Genomic DNA, 18,077 nt, shown 5'->3' with positions numbered 1-18,077 from the left:
AAACAGCCGTGTATTGGAGGCAGTGTTGCTGACATGTGCTGTCTCCTTGGGCAAGTGGCTTGGGCCTCTATTCACCCAGTGTATTGGTAGGATGAGATGGTAATGTGACCGTTAACTTTCTAATACAGCTTGGGTTGTATACTGCTCAGGGAGCTGAGAATGAGCCTCGAGTGCACACTGATCCATTGACTGGGGTTATACCGTATTTGACGTAATAAGCGCCCAGGGCGCTCTCAAAATTAGAAATAGGGGGCTCTTATTAGAATATTATGAGTTGAAAGATAAATTTTGTGGTTTATGCTGACAGCCTGAAACGTTTATATACGAGAGATACATTTTTCCAGAATTTAAATGCCCATAATTAAGGGTGCATATAACACATGAGTGCATATTATACGCGAATAAATAAGTGTTGTGTACATAGATCAATCGGAAGGGCTGCTAATTGGTATTGTTCACTGGCCAATATATAAGCAAATATCGCCGTGGGCGCTTATTAGAGCAGGGCGCTTATTACGTCGTAAGCATATTTTGTTATATGAGTCTTACACTTTACAAGCAGATTATTATTATTATTATTATTATTATTATTATTATTATTTATCAGCCAGTATTTCACACAGTTTCACTGCAAAGTCTATAATTGTTTCATAACACCATGCTGTCACATGATCTCATTCCTGTCAGCTGTTTTTTATGAGTGTTGTATGATATGCTTGTTTTGGGCTCAATGTTTCTGTTACTACTCTATCCATGTTATTAATCACCAGTTGAGCATATATTCTAAAATATTGATAAATAAGTTTGATTTGAAAAAAAAGACAACTGATCATTTTTATTTATTTGGAAGAGTTTATGTGGTAAGCGTAGTTTATGTGGTGAGCGTATGTAGCAAATACCAGTTATTGTATCTTAAATGAACTGGGTTTAATATTCGCTGGTGCCTTTTATGATATTCTACACAATCTTATGACGCCTTATCCTGGAATTATTGGACACAAATTGAACTTTCAGCTGTGATAAACCCATGGGTATGGATCCTATATATTGTAAAAGTGTTAAATAATGGACTGTTTGCGCACTAGTGTGTTGTTGGGTATCCCCGATCCTATCTGTTCCTGCTGTGTGTTGGAGAGCATGGAATCTAAGAGAATTTATTGATGTCGTAGTTCATACAGGGTTCATTTCATTGAATATAGGGACGGTCCCCCGCCGTGATATTGCTGGAATATTGCTAAAAGCGGCGTAAAACCATATTCACTCACTCAATCACTCATTGAATATATTAGTTATGTTTTTGAGGCCAGTAAAATTTTCTTACAGTTTCAAATATTAACTGTTTGATTGGCATTCTAGAGGTTTGTGAGTAAATAAGACAACATACAACTTTCTAGAAAACAACTTCTGGTTTATTGCATAAAGCTTCAGCTTAATAACGGTGAAAGAATCTTCATCAAAATTTTGCTAAATGCAATCCACTAGAAAAAAATTCTATGAGTTATGTGTGTAGGGATTTTCCCATTTCACAGGTTTGCTGTTACTTCCCCAAGATCAAAATCTCAATAAAATCAGATCTTAGTGGTCACCACCGCTAAAGTACAGGGATTTGGGACTAGATTGATTGTTGACTAGTTTATACCAGGCTGAATTTGTGCATTAGCTCTTTGTTTTTGGGTTTCCTATATCAACAGTGTTTGTGTTGGAGGCAAACTAGTTTACATAAAATGAAGCAGCTATTTTCACTGGAGCAATTTTTCTGTGTGCTTTGAAATATTTTTATCTCCTTAGATAGTTTCTCTTTTGTGCTTGTATTTAATATGCACACCATTATATTATTATTATTATTATATATTACTTTTATTGTTTAATAATACAACTCCCATAGTAGCTAGATGTGTGTGTTTGTTGTCTTTGTGTGCATTATGGTTCTTTGATTGACAAAACAAGACGAATTCTTTTTGTATAAGTGAGTGAGTGTGTATGGTTTGACACCGCTTTTAGCAATATTCCAGCAATTTCAAGGTGGTCTTTTTGTTTTGGTTTGGTTTGGTTTGTTGTTTAACGCCGCACTCGGCAATATTATGGCTATTTGACGGCGGTCTGTAAATAATCGAGTCTGGACCAGACAATTCAGTGATTAATATCATGAGCATCGATCCACGCAATTGGGATACGATGACATGCATCAACCAAGTCATGCATCAACCAAGTCATGCATCAACCAAGTCATGCATCAACCAAGTCGGCGAGCCTGACCACCAGATCCGGTTAGTTGCCTCTTACCACCAATCTCATTAAAATCAGATCTTAGTTCTCGCTACCGCTTAACAAAGATCTGAGGACTTCCATTAGGGATCACGTCAGAACGACCTTTCATCCGACCAATCAGAGCGTCGCTTACCAGATCATGAAAGTGACAGTCGGAATGTGGTTTCTACTGATGCAACCTCGAAAACTTAAACACTGAGTATTCCAAACGATAGTTACGGGTTTAACGACTGAATCCATACAATCTAGACCATCTATTAACCATTCCAGAATGTTCTTTTGTTCAGGTTTCAAATTTTTAATCGAGAATTTGTCAAAATATGTTTCGAAGCGTAGTCGCCAATTTGAATTTAGTGCCGTAAAGCACGAGAAAGCTGCCTTCTGATTGGCTAATGTCGACTTCTTGTCAGTCCCTCCATTGGTCGGTCAAAATTCGCGCAAGATCGGTCTGATGTGACCCATAATGGGATGTCCTCAGATCTTTGTTTAGAGTAGCGAGAACTAAGATATGATTTTAATGAAATTGCTCTTACGACAAGCATGGTCGGCTTTTACGGCAAGCATGCGTTGCTGAAGACCTATTCTACCCCGGATCTCCACTGGTGAGGCCTTTTTGTATAAACGCTGGATAGTGTGGATAGTGAGTCCCGGACGTTCACTCCATGGTCAACTTCCTGATCACTGTAAACACCAGCAGACACCAGTCACAACAGGTTAAGGTTAGTTTGTTGTTTATCGTCGCTCTCAACAATATTCCAGGATTATGACGGCAGGCTGTAAATAATAGAATCCTGACCAGACAAACCTGTGACTGATATTATGAGGGGGGCATTGGTTGCCGGGGGACCTATATTCTAACCCGATCATCAAACAAAAATGCAAACCTTCAGCTGTGACATAGCGTACAAGTGAGTGAATGGAGTTTTATGCCGTCTTTGGTAAATGTTGCAGCCATGAGAAGGCGGCATCACCACGATAATGGACTTCACATGCCATGTGTGGACCTAAACCTAGGATTAATTTGTGATGAACCTCGGGTGCACAAATCATTTCGTAAAGGAATTCTACTAACCATCCCCGGCCGCATCATACCAAAAAGAAGTTAAATGATGGTACTTGTGATCCTGCCTGGCGCACAGCCTTAAGGGGATAGAACAAGGACTGATCGTCTGAGAGTTTACTATAAAATCGGCATTAGTCCGGACTAGTCCTACCAAACAAACGCACACCCACATGCACACACACACACACACACACACACACACACACACACACACACACACACTCGTGCATGTTAATCTATTGCTAGGGCATGTCTTGAACATACATTGGAATTATGTTGAACGAGGTATCGCAATTACGAGAACTAAATCGCCTCTAGAGAGGCATATAAGATCTAACGATCAATTTTCTCGATGGTATTAACCAGCATTTAGAACGATGTGATTACGCATCGTGGGTTTCTCCTGAGCACTTCATACCATTCAATCAACCTATTGTGAAAAGAATATTCCCTTCCCCAAAATGCGCAAAAAGATTAATCGTTTGTCTCCTTCATTCAAAGAATGCTTCTATCAGTATTCAGAACCAATATTTCAACTTGAAACTGTGACAAGTGATAAGCATCAGCGACGATATTTACCGTATTCGACGTAACAAGCGCCCACGGCGATATTTGCTAATATATTGGCTAGTGAATAATCCCAATTAGCGCCCCTTCCGATTGATCAATGTACACAAGACTTATTTATTCGCGTATAATACGCACTCGAGTGTTATATATAATTAATTATGAGCAATTAAATTCTGGAAAAATATATCTGTAGTATATAAACATTTCAGGCTGTCAGCATAAACCACGAAATTTATCTTCAACTCTATTTTTTTCGCCAAAATAAAATTCTAATAAGAACCCCCTATTTCTAATTTTGAAAGTGCCCTGGGCGCTTATTACGTCGAATACGGTATTAGATATTGTGTCATCTTAAGAAAACGTACAACTTTAGGGATAACAACTTCTGGCTGATTGCATTTAGCGACGTTTCCATGTAGATTCTTACACCGCTATCAAGCTGGACTGGCAACAACCAAGTGCTGAGAGGTATATATGCAAGACTCGATGAGCAGCAGATTAACATAGAAAACAACGATATTAGACAACAAGTAGCAGACAGATAACTGGATAAAACCAAATGTAAAGGGTGGTACGTAGCCTAGTAGTTAAATCGTTTGCTCGTCACGCCGTACACCTGGGTTCGATTCCCCACATATCTGGTGTCCCCCGCAGTGATACTGCTGAAATATTGCTGAAAGCACCGTTTAACAATACTCACACTGTGAGTATGTGGGCGCAAATGCACATGGTAAAACAAACAAACCGGTTGATCCGGTTGATCCGGTTGGCCGGATCAGCAGGCAGCTCCTGACAGGAAAACAATTACTTATCAACATGTCTGTTACTATGGGCACAGATACAAAAGACAGTCAATCAATACCTAAATAACCGTAGATAGAAGTCTGTCAAAGATGTAAAAGACGTAACTGAAGTTGTAAAGAACCCGTTCATTATATATGAGTACCTGGGTTGCGCTCCACAAACGAGACGTACTCACAACGACAGCACAATGAGTCGTGGGTGACCAGCACCATGCCCAGGATCAGCCACTGTGTTGGGAACACTCTCCTCTCATAAGAGATTTGTGCTTCCTTGAAAGCCCTGAGTTTATTTAGTCATATAAATTGTAGTCCATTTCACCTGTAACATATAGACGTCTGTGTAGGCTATATCATATGTAACATATAGAAGTCTGTGTAGGCTATATCATCATATATATCATTAAAAACTTCACAATCCTAAAATTTTAACATTTTGACCAGTTATCATTGAGGGCCCTTATTGTGTATTTAAACAGTAATGGCCACATATTACTGTAACATATAGACGTCTGTGTAGGCTATATCATATGTAACATATAGAAGTCTGTGTAGGCTATATCATCATATATATCATTAAAAACTTCACAATCCTAAAATTTTAACATTTTGACCAGTTATCATTGAGGGCCCTTATTGTGTATTTAAACAGTAATGGCCACGTATTGTCTTCAGATAACACCCGTTCTTGTGCAGGTGAATCGATCCAAATCATGTGCACGGCACTATATAGGCAAAAGTGGTTTTTCACGTGCAACTGGTCACGTGACCATAATACCGCACGTGTTTTCAGCCATACTTGTTAGCAGTCATTAACAAACAAAAGAAAAACACAAGAAAACAAAAGTCTTTACGGCCATTTGTCATGCCACGCCTTTCAAATGTGCAACGTGAACGTGCCATCGGCATGTTGCAGACGGGAACGTCCGTAGCTGAAGTCGCAAGGACGATGGGTCTACAGCAAACGGGTACCACAGCTGATCGCCCTCGGCCAGGTCGACCACGTGTGACGTCACATGCAGAGGATCGTCAGATTGTCTTACGTCACCTCCGTAACCGATTTTTGACGGCTACATCAACCAGAAATTAACTGTTTATGGGTAGACTGAGTGCGCAAACTGTTCGAAACCGTCTGAGAACTGCTCACCTTCAAGCACGACGGCCATACTGCGGGCCGATTCTGACTCAATTACACAGACGTCAACGTCAATTGTGGGCACAGCGACACTTACGATGGACTCAGAGGAATTGGAATCAAGTCGTCTTCAGTGATGAATCCCGATTTAATCTTCGATTTGCTGATGGTAGGGCGAGGGTGTGGAGGCGCCGTCATGAACGTTACGCCCAGTGTTGTGTACAGGAAGTTGACAGATTTCGAGGCGAAAGTGTCATGGTGTGGGGTGCTTTCTGTGGCAATGCACGTTCCAGGCTTCTTGTCATCCGTGGCAACCTCAATGCTGCTGCTTACCGCGACCAGGTACTGGCACCAGAACTTCTGCCTTTTATGGCAGCACATGGACCCGGTTTGATCTTCTAACACGACAATGCAAGACCCCACACAGCAATTTTGACAAGGAATTTCCTTCAGAATGCGGGAGTCAACGTCATGGACTGGCCGTCAAGGTCTCCCGACCTCAGTCCCATCGAATGCTCTTGGCAGAAATCTGCGCACTCTCCAGAACCAACCACAGAATTTGCAAGATCTTGGCACCATTTTGCAGCAACAATGGCGTCGTCTTCCCAATCATGTGTTCACAAGCATCACAAGGTCCATGCGGAGGCGTTGTGTGGCAGTTGTCAACGCACATGGTGGCCATACACGCTACTGAACTTGTGTGCCATCAGATTCTCGTGCTTGGGACTTATGATTTAAACTGTTGATGTTATTACCGAATACTGTAGGTGCTTGGAACAAATTATGGTTACCACCGTTGATTAAAATCCTTAATGATTAAAAATTACCTTCTCTGATACATTTGTCCGTTGTATATCATATATGGGTTTACTTTTAAAAATGTGAAGTTTTTAATTTGACTCAGTATATATAGAAGCCTGTGAAGGCGATATCACATGTAACATATAGAAGTCCGTGAAGGCTATATCACATGTAACGTATAGAAGTCTGTGTAGGCTATATGTTCTGTAACATATAGATGTCTGTGTAGGCGATATCACATGTAACATATAGAAGTCCGTGAATGCTATATCACATGTAACATATAGAAGTCTGTGTAGGCTATATGTTCTGTAACATATAGAAGTCCGTGAAGGCTATATCACATGTAACATATAGAAGTCTGTGTAGGCTATATCACATGTAACATATAGAAGTCCGTGAAGGCTATATCACATGTAACATATAGAAGTCTGTGTAGGCTATATCACATGTAACATATAGAAGTCTATGTAGGCTATATCACCTGTAACATATAGAAGTCTGTGTAGGCTATATCACCTGTAACATATAGAAGTCTATGTAGGCTATATATCACCTGTAACATATAGTAGTCTGTGTAGGCTATATCACCTGTAACATATAGAAGTATGTGTAGGCTATATCACATGTAACATATAGAAGTCTATGTAGGCTATATCACATGTAACATATAAAAGTATGTGTAGGCTATATCACATGTAACATATAGAAGTCTGTGTAGGCTATATCACCTGTAACGTATAGAAGTCTGTGTAGGCTTTATCACCTGTAACATATAGAAGTCTGTGTAGGCTATATCACATGTAACATATAGAAGTCTGTTTAGGCTATATCACCTGTAACATATAGAAGTCCGTGAAGGCTATATCACATGTAACATATAGAAGTCTGCGTAGGCTATATCACCTGTAACATATAGAAGTCTGTGTAGGCTATATCATATGTAACATATAGAAGTCTATGTAGGATACATGATCTGTAACACACTAAAACAAGTATCAATAAGGTAACTCTTAGATAAATATAATGTAAATTTATTTTGTATAATGGGTCAAATGGCCTTATACAAATAAATCTGTCTGTCTGTCATTATCTGTAACGATCATTACTGGTCTTGAAAACATTGGGAGCTGTTGCGAAGGGGCTTTTATTCAAAGTATGGTAAGCATCTTCTGATGGTTCTAGCAACTCTGTTTGTGAATGTCACGGTGATTGACTGCTTGATTGATGATCAGGTGATTTAAGTGCTTCTGTTTGAGTGGTGTGGACGCACATTCATAATTTACAAACACCACGTTAAGAAGTTTACTTCAAACGACTTAGGCTCTTCTGGACTGAGCGACAAAGGATGTCTTTTGATCATTCACCAGGTAAGAGTGCTGAAGACAGGGACGTCTGTTGTTCATCCACAAGGTAAGATTGTTGAAGACAGGGGTGTCTGTTGTTCATCCACAAGGTAAGAGTGCTGAGAACAGGGGCGTCTGTTGTTCATCCACAAGGTAAGAGTGCTGAAGACAGGGACGTCTGTTGTTCATCCACAGGGTATGAGTGCTGAACACAGGGGTGTCTGTTGTTCATCCACAGGGTAAGATTGTTGAAGACAGGGGCGTCTGTTGTTCATCCACAAGGTAAGATTGTTGAAGACAGGGGTGTCTGTTCTTCATCCACAGGGTAAGAGTGCTGAACACAGGGGTGTCTGTTGTTCATCCACAAGGTAAGATTGTTAAAGACAGGGATGATTGAGGTTCATCCACAAGGTAAGATTGTTGAACACAGGGGTGTCTGTTGTTCATCCACAAGGAAAGATTGTTGAAGACAGGGTTGACTGTTGTTCATCCACAAGGTAAGATTGTTGGAGACAGGGGCGCCTGTTGTTCATCCACAAGGTAAGATTGTTGAACACAGGGGCGTCTGTTGTTCATCCACAAAATAAGATTGTTGAAGACAGGGGCGTCTGTTGTTCATCGACAGGGTATGAGTGCTGAACACAGGGGTGTCTGTTGTTCATCCACAAGGTAAGATTGTTGAACACAGGGGTGTCTGTTGTTCATCCACAGGGTATGAGTGCTGAACACAGGGGTGTCTGTTGTTCATCCACAGGGTAAGATTGCTGAACACAGGGGTGTCTGTTGTTCATCCACAGGGTAAGATTGTTGAAAACAGGGGTGTCTGTTGTTCATCCACAAGGTAATATTGTTGAACACAGGGGCGTCTGTTGTTCATCCACAAGGTAAGATTGTTGAAGACAGGGGTGTCTGTTGTTCATCCACAAGGTAAGATTGTTGAAGACAGGGGTGTCTGTTGTTCATCCACAAGGTAAGATTGTTGAACACAGGGGCATCTGTTGTTCATCCACAAGGTAGGATTGCTGAACACAGGGGTGTCTGTTGTTCATCCACATGGTAAGATTATTGAATACAGGGGTGACTGTGGTTCATCCTCAAGGTAAGATTGTTGAAAACAGGGGTGTCTGTTGTTCATCAACAAGGTAAGATTGTTGAACACATGGGGCGTCTGTTGTTCATCCACAAGGTAAGATTGTTGAACACATCGGACGTCTGTTGTTCATTCACAAGGTAAGATTGTTGAAGATAGGGGCGTCTGTTGTTCATCCGCAAGGTAAGATTGTTGAAGACAGGGATGTCTGTTGTTCATCCACAAGGTAAGAATGTTGAACAAAGAGGTGTCTGCTGTCCATCCACAGGGTTAGATTGTTGAACACAGTTGAACTTTGATGTGTCGATGTGTCTCGAAGCAAAGCATGGTCGATGCGTATTCCTTCTTTATTCATCATTTTCGGATTACTCGAAGTTTTTACGTAGGTGCGTAATGCTCTATAGGTTCTTGATACTCTCTAGGTTCTACATGCTCTCTAGGTTCTACATGCATTCTAAATTCTACATGCTTTCAAGGTTCTACATGTTGTCTGGGATTTAATGCTCTCTGGGTTCTACATGCTCTCTCGGACTGCAAGTCCGCCTCCTTGGTCTAGTGGTAGAGCATCCACCCGGAGTGCGGAAGGTCCGTGGTTCGAGATGATACTTGTTACTCTGGGCGCTCGGCATTAAGGGGCTAAAACAAGGAATGGTTGGCTCCGAGTCAGTATGCTGTGTCTGAGTGGGGTATTCATGTGAAACTGCGGCATGGTATCTCAGTGGGATAGCACTATAAACCGGCATCAGTCCGGACTGCAGCCACACACACACGTGCATGCACGTCGCTGTATAAGTGCAATAATCTTGAACACTACGTTAAACCCCATTTCACCTCCCCTCACCATCTGCGATTTAATACTCTCTAGGTTCTATATGTTTTTAAGGATCTACATGATTTTTAGGTTCTACATGCTTTCTGGGTTCTACATGCTCTCTAGGTTCTACACCCTCTCTAGGTTCTACATGCTTTCTAGGTTCTACACCCTCTCTAGGTTCTACGTGCTCTCTACGTTCTACATGCTTTCTTTATTCTCCATGTTCTCTACGTTCTACGTGCTTTCTAGGTTCTACATGTTCTCTAGGTTCTACATATTTTCTCTAGGTTCTACATATTTTCTCTAGGTTCTACGTGCTCTCTACGTTCTACATGCTTTCTAGGCTCTACATGCTTTCTTTATTCTCCATGTTCTCTACGTTCTACATGCTCTCTAGGTTCTACATGCTTTCTAGGTTCTACATGTTCTCTACGTTCTAAATGCTTTCTAGGTTCTAAATGTTCTCTACGTTCTACATGCTTTCTAGGTTCTACATGCTTTCTAGGTTCTACATTTTCTCGACGTTCTACGTGCTCTCTAGGTTCTACGTGCTTTCTAGTTTCTACATGTTCTCTACGTTCTACATGCTTTCTAGGTTCTAAATGTTCTCTACGTTCTACATGCTTTCTAGGTTCTACATGCTTTCTAGGTTCTACATGTTCTCTACGTTCTACATGCTTTCTACGTTCTACATGCTTTCTACGTTCTACATGCTTTCTAGTTTCTACATGTTCTCTACGTTCTACATGCTTTCTAGGTTCTACATGCTTTCTAGGTTCTACATGTTCTCTAGGTTCTAGGTCTCCTTAAGAAGGCATCCTGGAATGTTTTATCGATTACCGTTTTTAATAAAAGAATCATTGTTTATTTTAATCGGCATCGGCTAGAGGGATGGTATAAATCCTGCTGGGAAGCCGTGTAAGTAGTAGCGGTACCCCACGGTCTCTAATACGGGGGCCTAGCTTTGGTTGCTGGCGATCTATAGCCCGTTTGTATACTGGATTGTCTATTAATAGTTTTATAATGCTCTATTACTTGTTTTAATATTTTTTTAAAACTGTGATTATCTTGTTATTGTCCTGTCCATCGTCGACGGGTTCCTTATACAGTCTCAATGTTGATATTTAACTTGTTCTATTCACAATATGGCTTAAATATGTGACGTTAAATTTTAACTCACTCACTTTAGGTTCTCAGGTTCTAGATAAGATGTAGAAACTGTGAGTTCCACCTCAATACTTCTTTCTCGTTTCCAGAATGTCGTCTCTTTGTGCCCTCGTCCTAACTCTTGGCGTCCTTGCTAGAGCCTCAGGTATCACAGGTGGGATATTTGATAGGCGTTTGTGCACGTGCTCACACTTTACGCCAACATCTGGTGTCAGTGATACATTCATAATTTTTATCAACAATCTTCTTTGTACGCCTTGACCGCCTCCGTGGTCTAGTGGTAGAGCGTCCGCCCGGAGAGCGGAAAGTCCGGGGTTCGATCCCCGACCGCGTCATACCACAAGACGTTAAAAGATGGTACTTGTTACCCTGTATGGCGCTCGGCATTAAGGGGCTAAAACAAGGACTGGTCGGCTCGGAGTCGGTATACTGTGTCTGAGTGGGGTATTCATGTTAAACTGCGGCATGGTAGCTCAGTGAGCTAGCACTATAAATCGGCATTAGTCCGGACTAGTACAAGCAGCCACACACACACATACACGTGCATGCACGTCGCTATATAAGTGCAATAATCTTGGACGCGACGTTAAACCCAATTTCACCTCACCTCACCAAAGCACTCACCAACTCACCGAACACAAAAGTATATTCTAACGCACTCACCAACTCACCTAATACAAAAACAAGCTCCAACGGACTCACCAACTCACCTAACACATAAACCAGCCCCAACGCACTCACAAACTCACCTAACTCACAAACATGGCCCAACGCACTCACCAACTCACCGAGCACAAAAGTATATTCCAACGCACTCTCGAATTCGCCTAACACACAAGCATGCTCCGACGCACTCACCAACTCACCTAACACACAAGCATGCTCCAAAGCACTCACCAATTCGCCTAACACACATGCATGGTCCGACGCACTGACCAACTCACCTAACACACAAGCATGCTCCGACGCACTCACCAACTCACCTAACACACAAGCATGCTCCAAAGCACTCACCAATTCGCCTCACACACATGCATGCTCCGACGTACTCACCAACTCACCGAACACAAAAGTATATTCTAACGCACTCACCAATTCGCCTAACACACAAACATGCCCCAACGCACTCACCAACTCACCGAACACAAAAGTATATTCTGACGCACTCCCCAATTCGCCTAACACACAAGCATGCTCCAACGCACTCACCAACTCACCTAACACACAAGCATGCTCCAAAGCACTCACCAATTCGCCTAACACACATGCATGGTCCGACGCACTGACCAACTCACCTAACACACAAGCATGCTCCGACGCACTCACCAACTCACATAACACACAAGCATGTTCCAAAGCACTATCCAATTCGCCTAACACACATGCATGGTCCGACGCACTGACCAACTCACCTAACACACAAGCATGCTCCAAAGCACTCACCAACTCACCTAACACACAAGCATGCTCCAAAGCACTCACCAATTCGCCTAACACACATGCATGGTCCGACGCACTGACCAACTCACCTAACACACAAGCATGCTCCAAAGCACTCACCAATTCGCCTCACACACAAGCATGCTCCGACGTACTCACCAACTCACCGAACACAAAAGTATATTCTAACGCACTCACCAATTCGCCTAACACACAAACATGCCCCAACGCACTCACCAACTCACCGAACACAAAAGTATATTCTGACGCACTCCCCAATTCGCCTAACACACAAGCATGCTCCGACGCACTCACCAACTCACCTAACACACAAGCATGCTCCAAAGCACTCACCAACTCAACGAACACAAAAGTATATTCTAACGCACTCACCAATTCGCCTAACACACAAACATGCTCCAAAGCACTCACCAACTCAACGAACACAAAAGTATATTCTAACGCACTCATCTATTCGCCTAACACACACACATGCTCCGACGCACTCACTAATTCGCCTAACACACAAACATGCTCCAAAGCACTCACCAACTCACCGAACACAAAAGTATATTCCAACGCACTCACCAATTCGCCTAACACACACACATGCTCCGGCGCACTCACGTATTCGCCTAACACACAAACATGCTCCAAAGCACTCACCAACTCACCGAACACAAAAGTATATTCCAACGCACTCACCAATTCGCCTAACACACACACATGCTCCGGCGCACTCCCCAATTCGCCTAACACACAAACATGGCCCAACGCACTCACCAACTCACCGAGCACAAAAGTATATTCCAACGCACTCTCGAATTCGCCTAACACACAAGCATGCTCCGACGCACTCACCAACTCACCTAACACACAAGCATGCTCCAAAGCACTCACCAATTCGCCTAACACACATGCATGGTCCGACGCACTGACCAACTCACCTAACACACAAGCATGCTCCGACGCACTCACCAACTCACCTAACGCACAAGCATGCTCCAAAGCACTCACCAATTCGCCTCACACACATGCATGGTCCGACGCACTGACCAACTCACCTAACACACAAGCATGCTCCAAAGCACTCACCAATTCGCCTAACACACAAACATGCCCCAACGCACTCACCAACTCACCGAACACAAAAGTATATTCTGACGCACTCACCAACTCACCTAACACACAAGCATGCTCCGACGCACTCACGTATTCGCCTAACACACAAACATGCTCCAAAGCACTCACAAACTCAACGATCACAAAAGTATATTCTAACGCACTCATCTATTCGCCTAACACACACACATGCTCCGACGCACTCACTAATTCGCCTAACACACAAACATGCTCCAAAGCACTCACCAACTCACCGAACACAAAAGTATATTCCAACGCACTCACCAATTCGGCTTACACACACACATGCTCCGACGCACTCACGTATTCGCCTAACACACAAACATGCTCCAAAGCACTCACCAACTCACCGAACACAAAAGTATATTCCAACGCACTCACCAATTCGACCAACATTCACCTCCTCCCTAACTGTTCAGTTGATGACCTCCAGCCGGTAGCGTTCGCCTACAGAACAGTGGACGGCAACAGCGTCACATACATGTGCTACGACGGCTACGTCCACACCGCTGGCAACACCGCAGTGACAGTGGGCTCCGACTGGGATTACGTGCTGCCTGTTTGCTCCAGTAAGTTTCATACATCCTTCGGTTAACTCGATATTAATCTCAGACCAACATAATGTGCAGTTACGTAGCCCAGGGTTTCACGAGTGCATATAACCAAACGAGGAGATTATACAAGCCGAATTTTAAATAGTTGTTGGTAGACAAAGTAGTGCAAAGACTATTCGAGGATGGGCACACATATTTGTTTTTAAAGAAGGAATACGCATGTACCGAACGTTTACTTCGAGACAACCGTAAGGTCGACACATCAAAGTACGACGTAACGGTGTTTGTCTGTAGGATCTGTAAAGGAAGTTATTGTTCCATTCAAGTGATTGTTCATCCAATTCCATGCATGACGTCACATATTGATACCTTAACATCATCTGAACAGCGAAGTCAATCAAGCGTTGACCTTTTTATGTTTTGCTTCATTCTGCTTTCGTAAAAAGATAATGAGTACAATGCAGAATAACCTCTTTCAAACCCGATCTCATTAAAATAAAATCTTAGTTCTCGCTATCGTTATCATCGTGTGTAAATTGCTGTTGCCTGTTTTACAATATGTGTTGCTTGTGTAAATGTTTTAAGCGCCTTTTAGTAAATAGTTGTATGCAGTTAGCAATTGTATTTTAAAGTCTCTCATAACCCATCGACGGGTGGCTCGGTGATGTATAATTTACTATGTCATTTATCTTAATATGTAAACAGTGGTGAGACTAATAAACAATCTGTCTGTCTGTCTGCTAAACAAAGATCAAAGGACATCCGACTTACGGGTTACGTCAGAACGACGTCTCATCCGACCAATCAGGGCGTCGCTTACCAAATTGCGAAAGTGACAGTCGGAATGTGTTTTCTAATCATGCAGCCTCGAAAAGGTTAACACGGGGTATTCCGATCGACAGTTACGGGCTGTACGACTGATTCCGTCAAAATCATTGTCTATATCTTGCTTCAGTGGGATAAACATGTTTATTACTTGCTCGTGAAGAGATCACCCGTTTAATAGACATACAGCTGTATTACACATTGTGTAATACCAAAACGCGAGCTAATGTACTCTCGGAACACGTTTGACGAACAAATATTGAAAGCTCTCAACATCCCTTGGCTTATTCAACGACATTGCGTGTGGAGTTGATAGATCACTGAGAGGAGCTTATGCACACTCGATGACCCCAGCAACCTTGTTGCTAGGCTGACGTCACATAGCATTGTTTCGCCGATGGATCTTGCAACAAAATTCCACAAATTACGTCATCGGGTATTGTGACGTTATTGTAAACTTTGAGGTGCAAGACCCGTTCCACATTGGCGATCGTATTGTAGCGCAACGACAGTCGTTAGTCTGTTAAAGTATGTGAGTTGTGATAGTCTTAGCTCTACGATAGCTTTGTGAATTCTAAAGGTGTACCGTTGTATGGTATTAAATTCATACGTTTCAACTTTTGACTTGTTTGCAATATTATTCTGTTAAACTCAATTGGACTATGCCGTGGATCGTGTAGGTGTCAGCCTATTCATACTCAACAGTACAATTCTAAAAACGTTATAAATGGCAAGTAATAAATAAAATACTAAACTCGCTACCGTGTAAAACCAATTTTATGAACCTCATGAATAGTTGTGGCTTTCGCTCGTCAGATACCACAATTATTCACTCGTTTCATAAAATTGTTACTACACGGGAGCTCGTTTAGTATTCTATATGAACGGGAGAGACTTTGATAGCCAGTTGGAAGTATTGCCATACAATCTCGGTTACCTATTTGACATTACAGAATTTTCATTTGGTCAGTTTTCAAATTTTGATTCGAGAACTTAGTAGAAGTATTTTCAGAGCATAGTTTGGAATGGTAGTCGCCAGTTTGAAACTAGTGGCGTTTTGCACGAAAAAGCCGCTTTCTGATTTGCTGATGTCGACTTTTTGCTAGTCATTTCATTGGTCGGTCAAAGGTCGTGAAAGGGCGTTATGACGTGACCTGTATTTTGATGTCCTCGGATCTATGTTTAGCTGTAGCGAGAACTAAGATAAGATTTTAATGAGATTGCTTGAAACCCGGAATTGCGGATTATCTCCCCTGTGAATTAATGTTTTTTGGTTTAGTTTGTTGTTTGTTAGACCAGACAATCCAGTGATTGACATCATGATCATCGATCCACGCAATTGGGACCGATGACATGCATCAACCAAGTCAGCGAGTCTGACCACCCGATCCCGTTAGTCGCCTCTTACGACAAGCATGGGTTGCCGAAGACCCTGTGAATTAATGATAAGCAAGGCTCACGGCTCCCATCAGGCTCTCATCCTGGATGGATAATCCGCCATTCCTCGTAGCTTGTTGTTCTTTTTGTGGCCTAATTTTAATACTGTGAAAAGCGGCGTTAAACCCAACTCACTCACTCTAATTCCTCTTCAGCTGCTCAACAAGAGAGCTTACACGTTGTCTCGAAGTAAAAGCTCGGTCCATGCGTAACACTTTCCTCCTGTCTTATGAAATATTCCTTGGAAACACATAACATGATAATAGCCACATCGAAGTTAGGTCGTTGATGATTATGATTATTTGACAGAGAGACAGACAGACAGACAGACAGACAGACAGACAGACAGACAGACAGACAGACGGACACGCCCGCGCGCACACATATCTGTTTTGGGATGTTTAGCCCCATAATAGTAATATGTACTTGTCTCAAGAAGCATCGCATAAGCAATGTTTTGCATTTTGAAAGGGATGGGTCTAAAATATTAAAATCCTCTCAGATACTTGATAATTTTACTGCCCTCAGCATTTGGTGTGTGCATATGTCACACACACACACACACACACACACACACACACACACACACACACACACACACACACGCAGGTGCTCGTGCCTTGTACATGTGTACACACATCAATATCTTCCTCAGTTCATCCAACCTTCTCTACAGACGCATCTCGGAATCTGAACGAACCAGAGTCTGTCATCTACGACCAGAATGGAACGTGTGATGCCGCCCAGACTGTCCAAGTCTATCTGGGAATCGGGAGCTGGGAGATTCATGGCTTGTCTTTCACTACGAACTTCGCCAGCTCAGGTATATATATAATTTTCATTGCTATTTTGCCTTTTATGGAATCCGTTTCGGCGGATAATCGACCTTTAAAATTGAATTTGCTGGTAGGACATTTAATTTAATTCAACTTAATATACTCCAATGAGACACGACAATATTTTCACCCACACCTGAGCCTAAATGTAATATTCCACTGCCTAGACGTACTGTGACGTCACCTATTGTTGGAAGAGAATTCTGATACTTCTTTGAAGACCCCCAACCGGTTTCAGCTAGTTGTGAGGTCTACGTTACGTCACCTCTACCCAACTAACGACGGACTTTCCGAACGCATTTTAACCTATCACCGCTGAAATAAGTCAAACTTCAAAATAACCTGTTTCCTCCCTGTGAAGTCTTCTCTCCGCAACTCTAATATTAAAATGTCCCGTCTGCATTAACTGTTCTTAAAACGTAGGGGCGTTGGGTAGTCCAGTGGTTAAAACGTTCGCTCGTCACGCCGAAGACCCTAGTTCTATTTCCCACATGGGTACAATGTGTGAAGCCCATTTGTGGTGTCCCCCATCGTGATATTGCTGGTGTATTGCTAAAAGCGGCGTAAAATCACATTCACTCACTCACTCTTAAGTAGTCCCCATTTCCCTGACTCTTAACCAGTACAACATATGTACGCATTTCTTGCACTCTTAACCCGCACACCACATGGTAATTATTTCTCTGAGTCTTAACCCGTACAGCACATGGTACGTATTTCTCGAACTCTTAACCCGTACAGCACATATGTATTTCTCGAACTCTTAATCCCTAGAGCACACGGTACGG

At 42.3% G+C, this 18,077-nt stretch overlaps 1 protein-coding gene across 1 annotated transcript in view; it reads left to right on the top strand.

Moving 5' to 3' along the window:
* Nucleotides 1-8,019: 8,019 nt before the first annotated feature.
* The window catches only part of LOC124123526, a 43,997-nt gene continuing 33,939 nt past the window's right edge, over nt 8,020-18,077 (top strand). The window contains exons 1-4 of the mRNA XM_048399051.1: nt 8,020-8,050; nt 11,144-11,208; nt 14,057-14,206; nt 17,130-17,276. Coding sequence (XP_048255008.1) covers nt 11,145-11,208; nt 14,057-14,206; nt 17,130-17,276 — 361 coding nt within the window. The 5' untranslated portion in view covers nt 8,020-8,050; nt 11,144. The remainder of the gene's footprint in view (nt 8,051-11,143; nt 11,209-14,056; nt 14,207-17,129; nt 17,277-18,077) is intronic.

This window comes from Haliotis rufescens, unplaced genomic scaffold (genome assembly GCF_023055435.1).
Source record: "Haliotis rufescens isolate VD_foot unplaced genomic scaffold, xgHalRufe1.0.p SCAF_19, whole genome shotgun sequence".
NCBI classification, from domain to species: Eukaryota; Metazoa; Mollusca; class Gastropoda; order Lepetellida; family Haliotidae; genus Haliotis; species Haliotis rufescens.
This window is presented reverse-complemented; position numbering and strand designations above follow the sequence as displayed.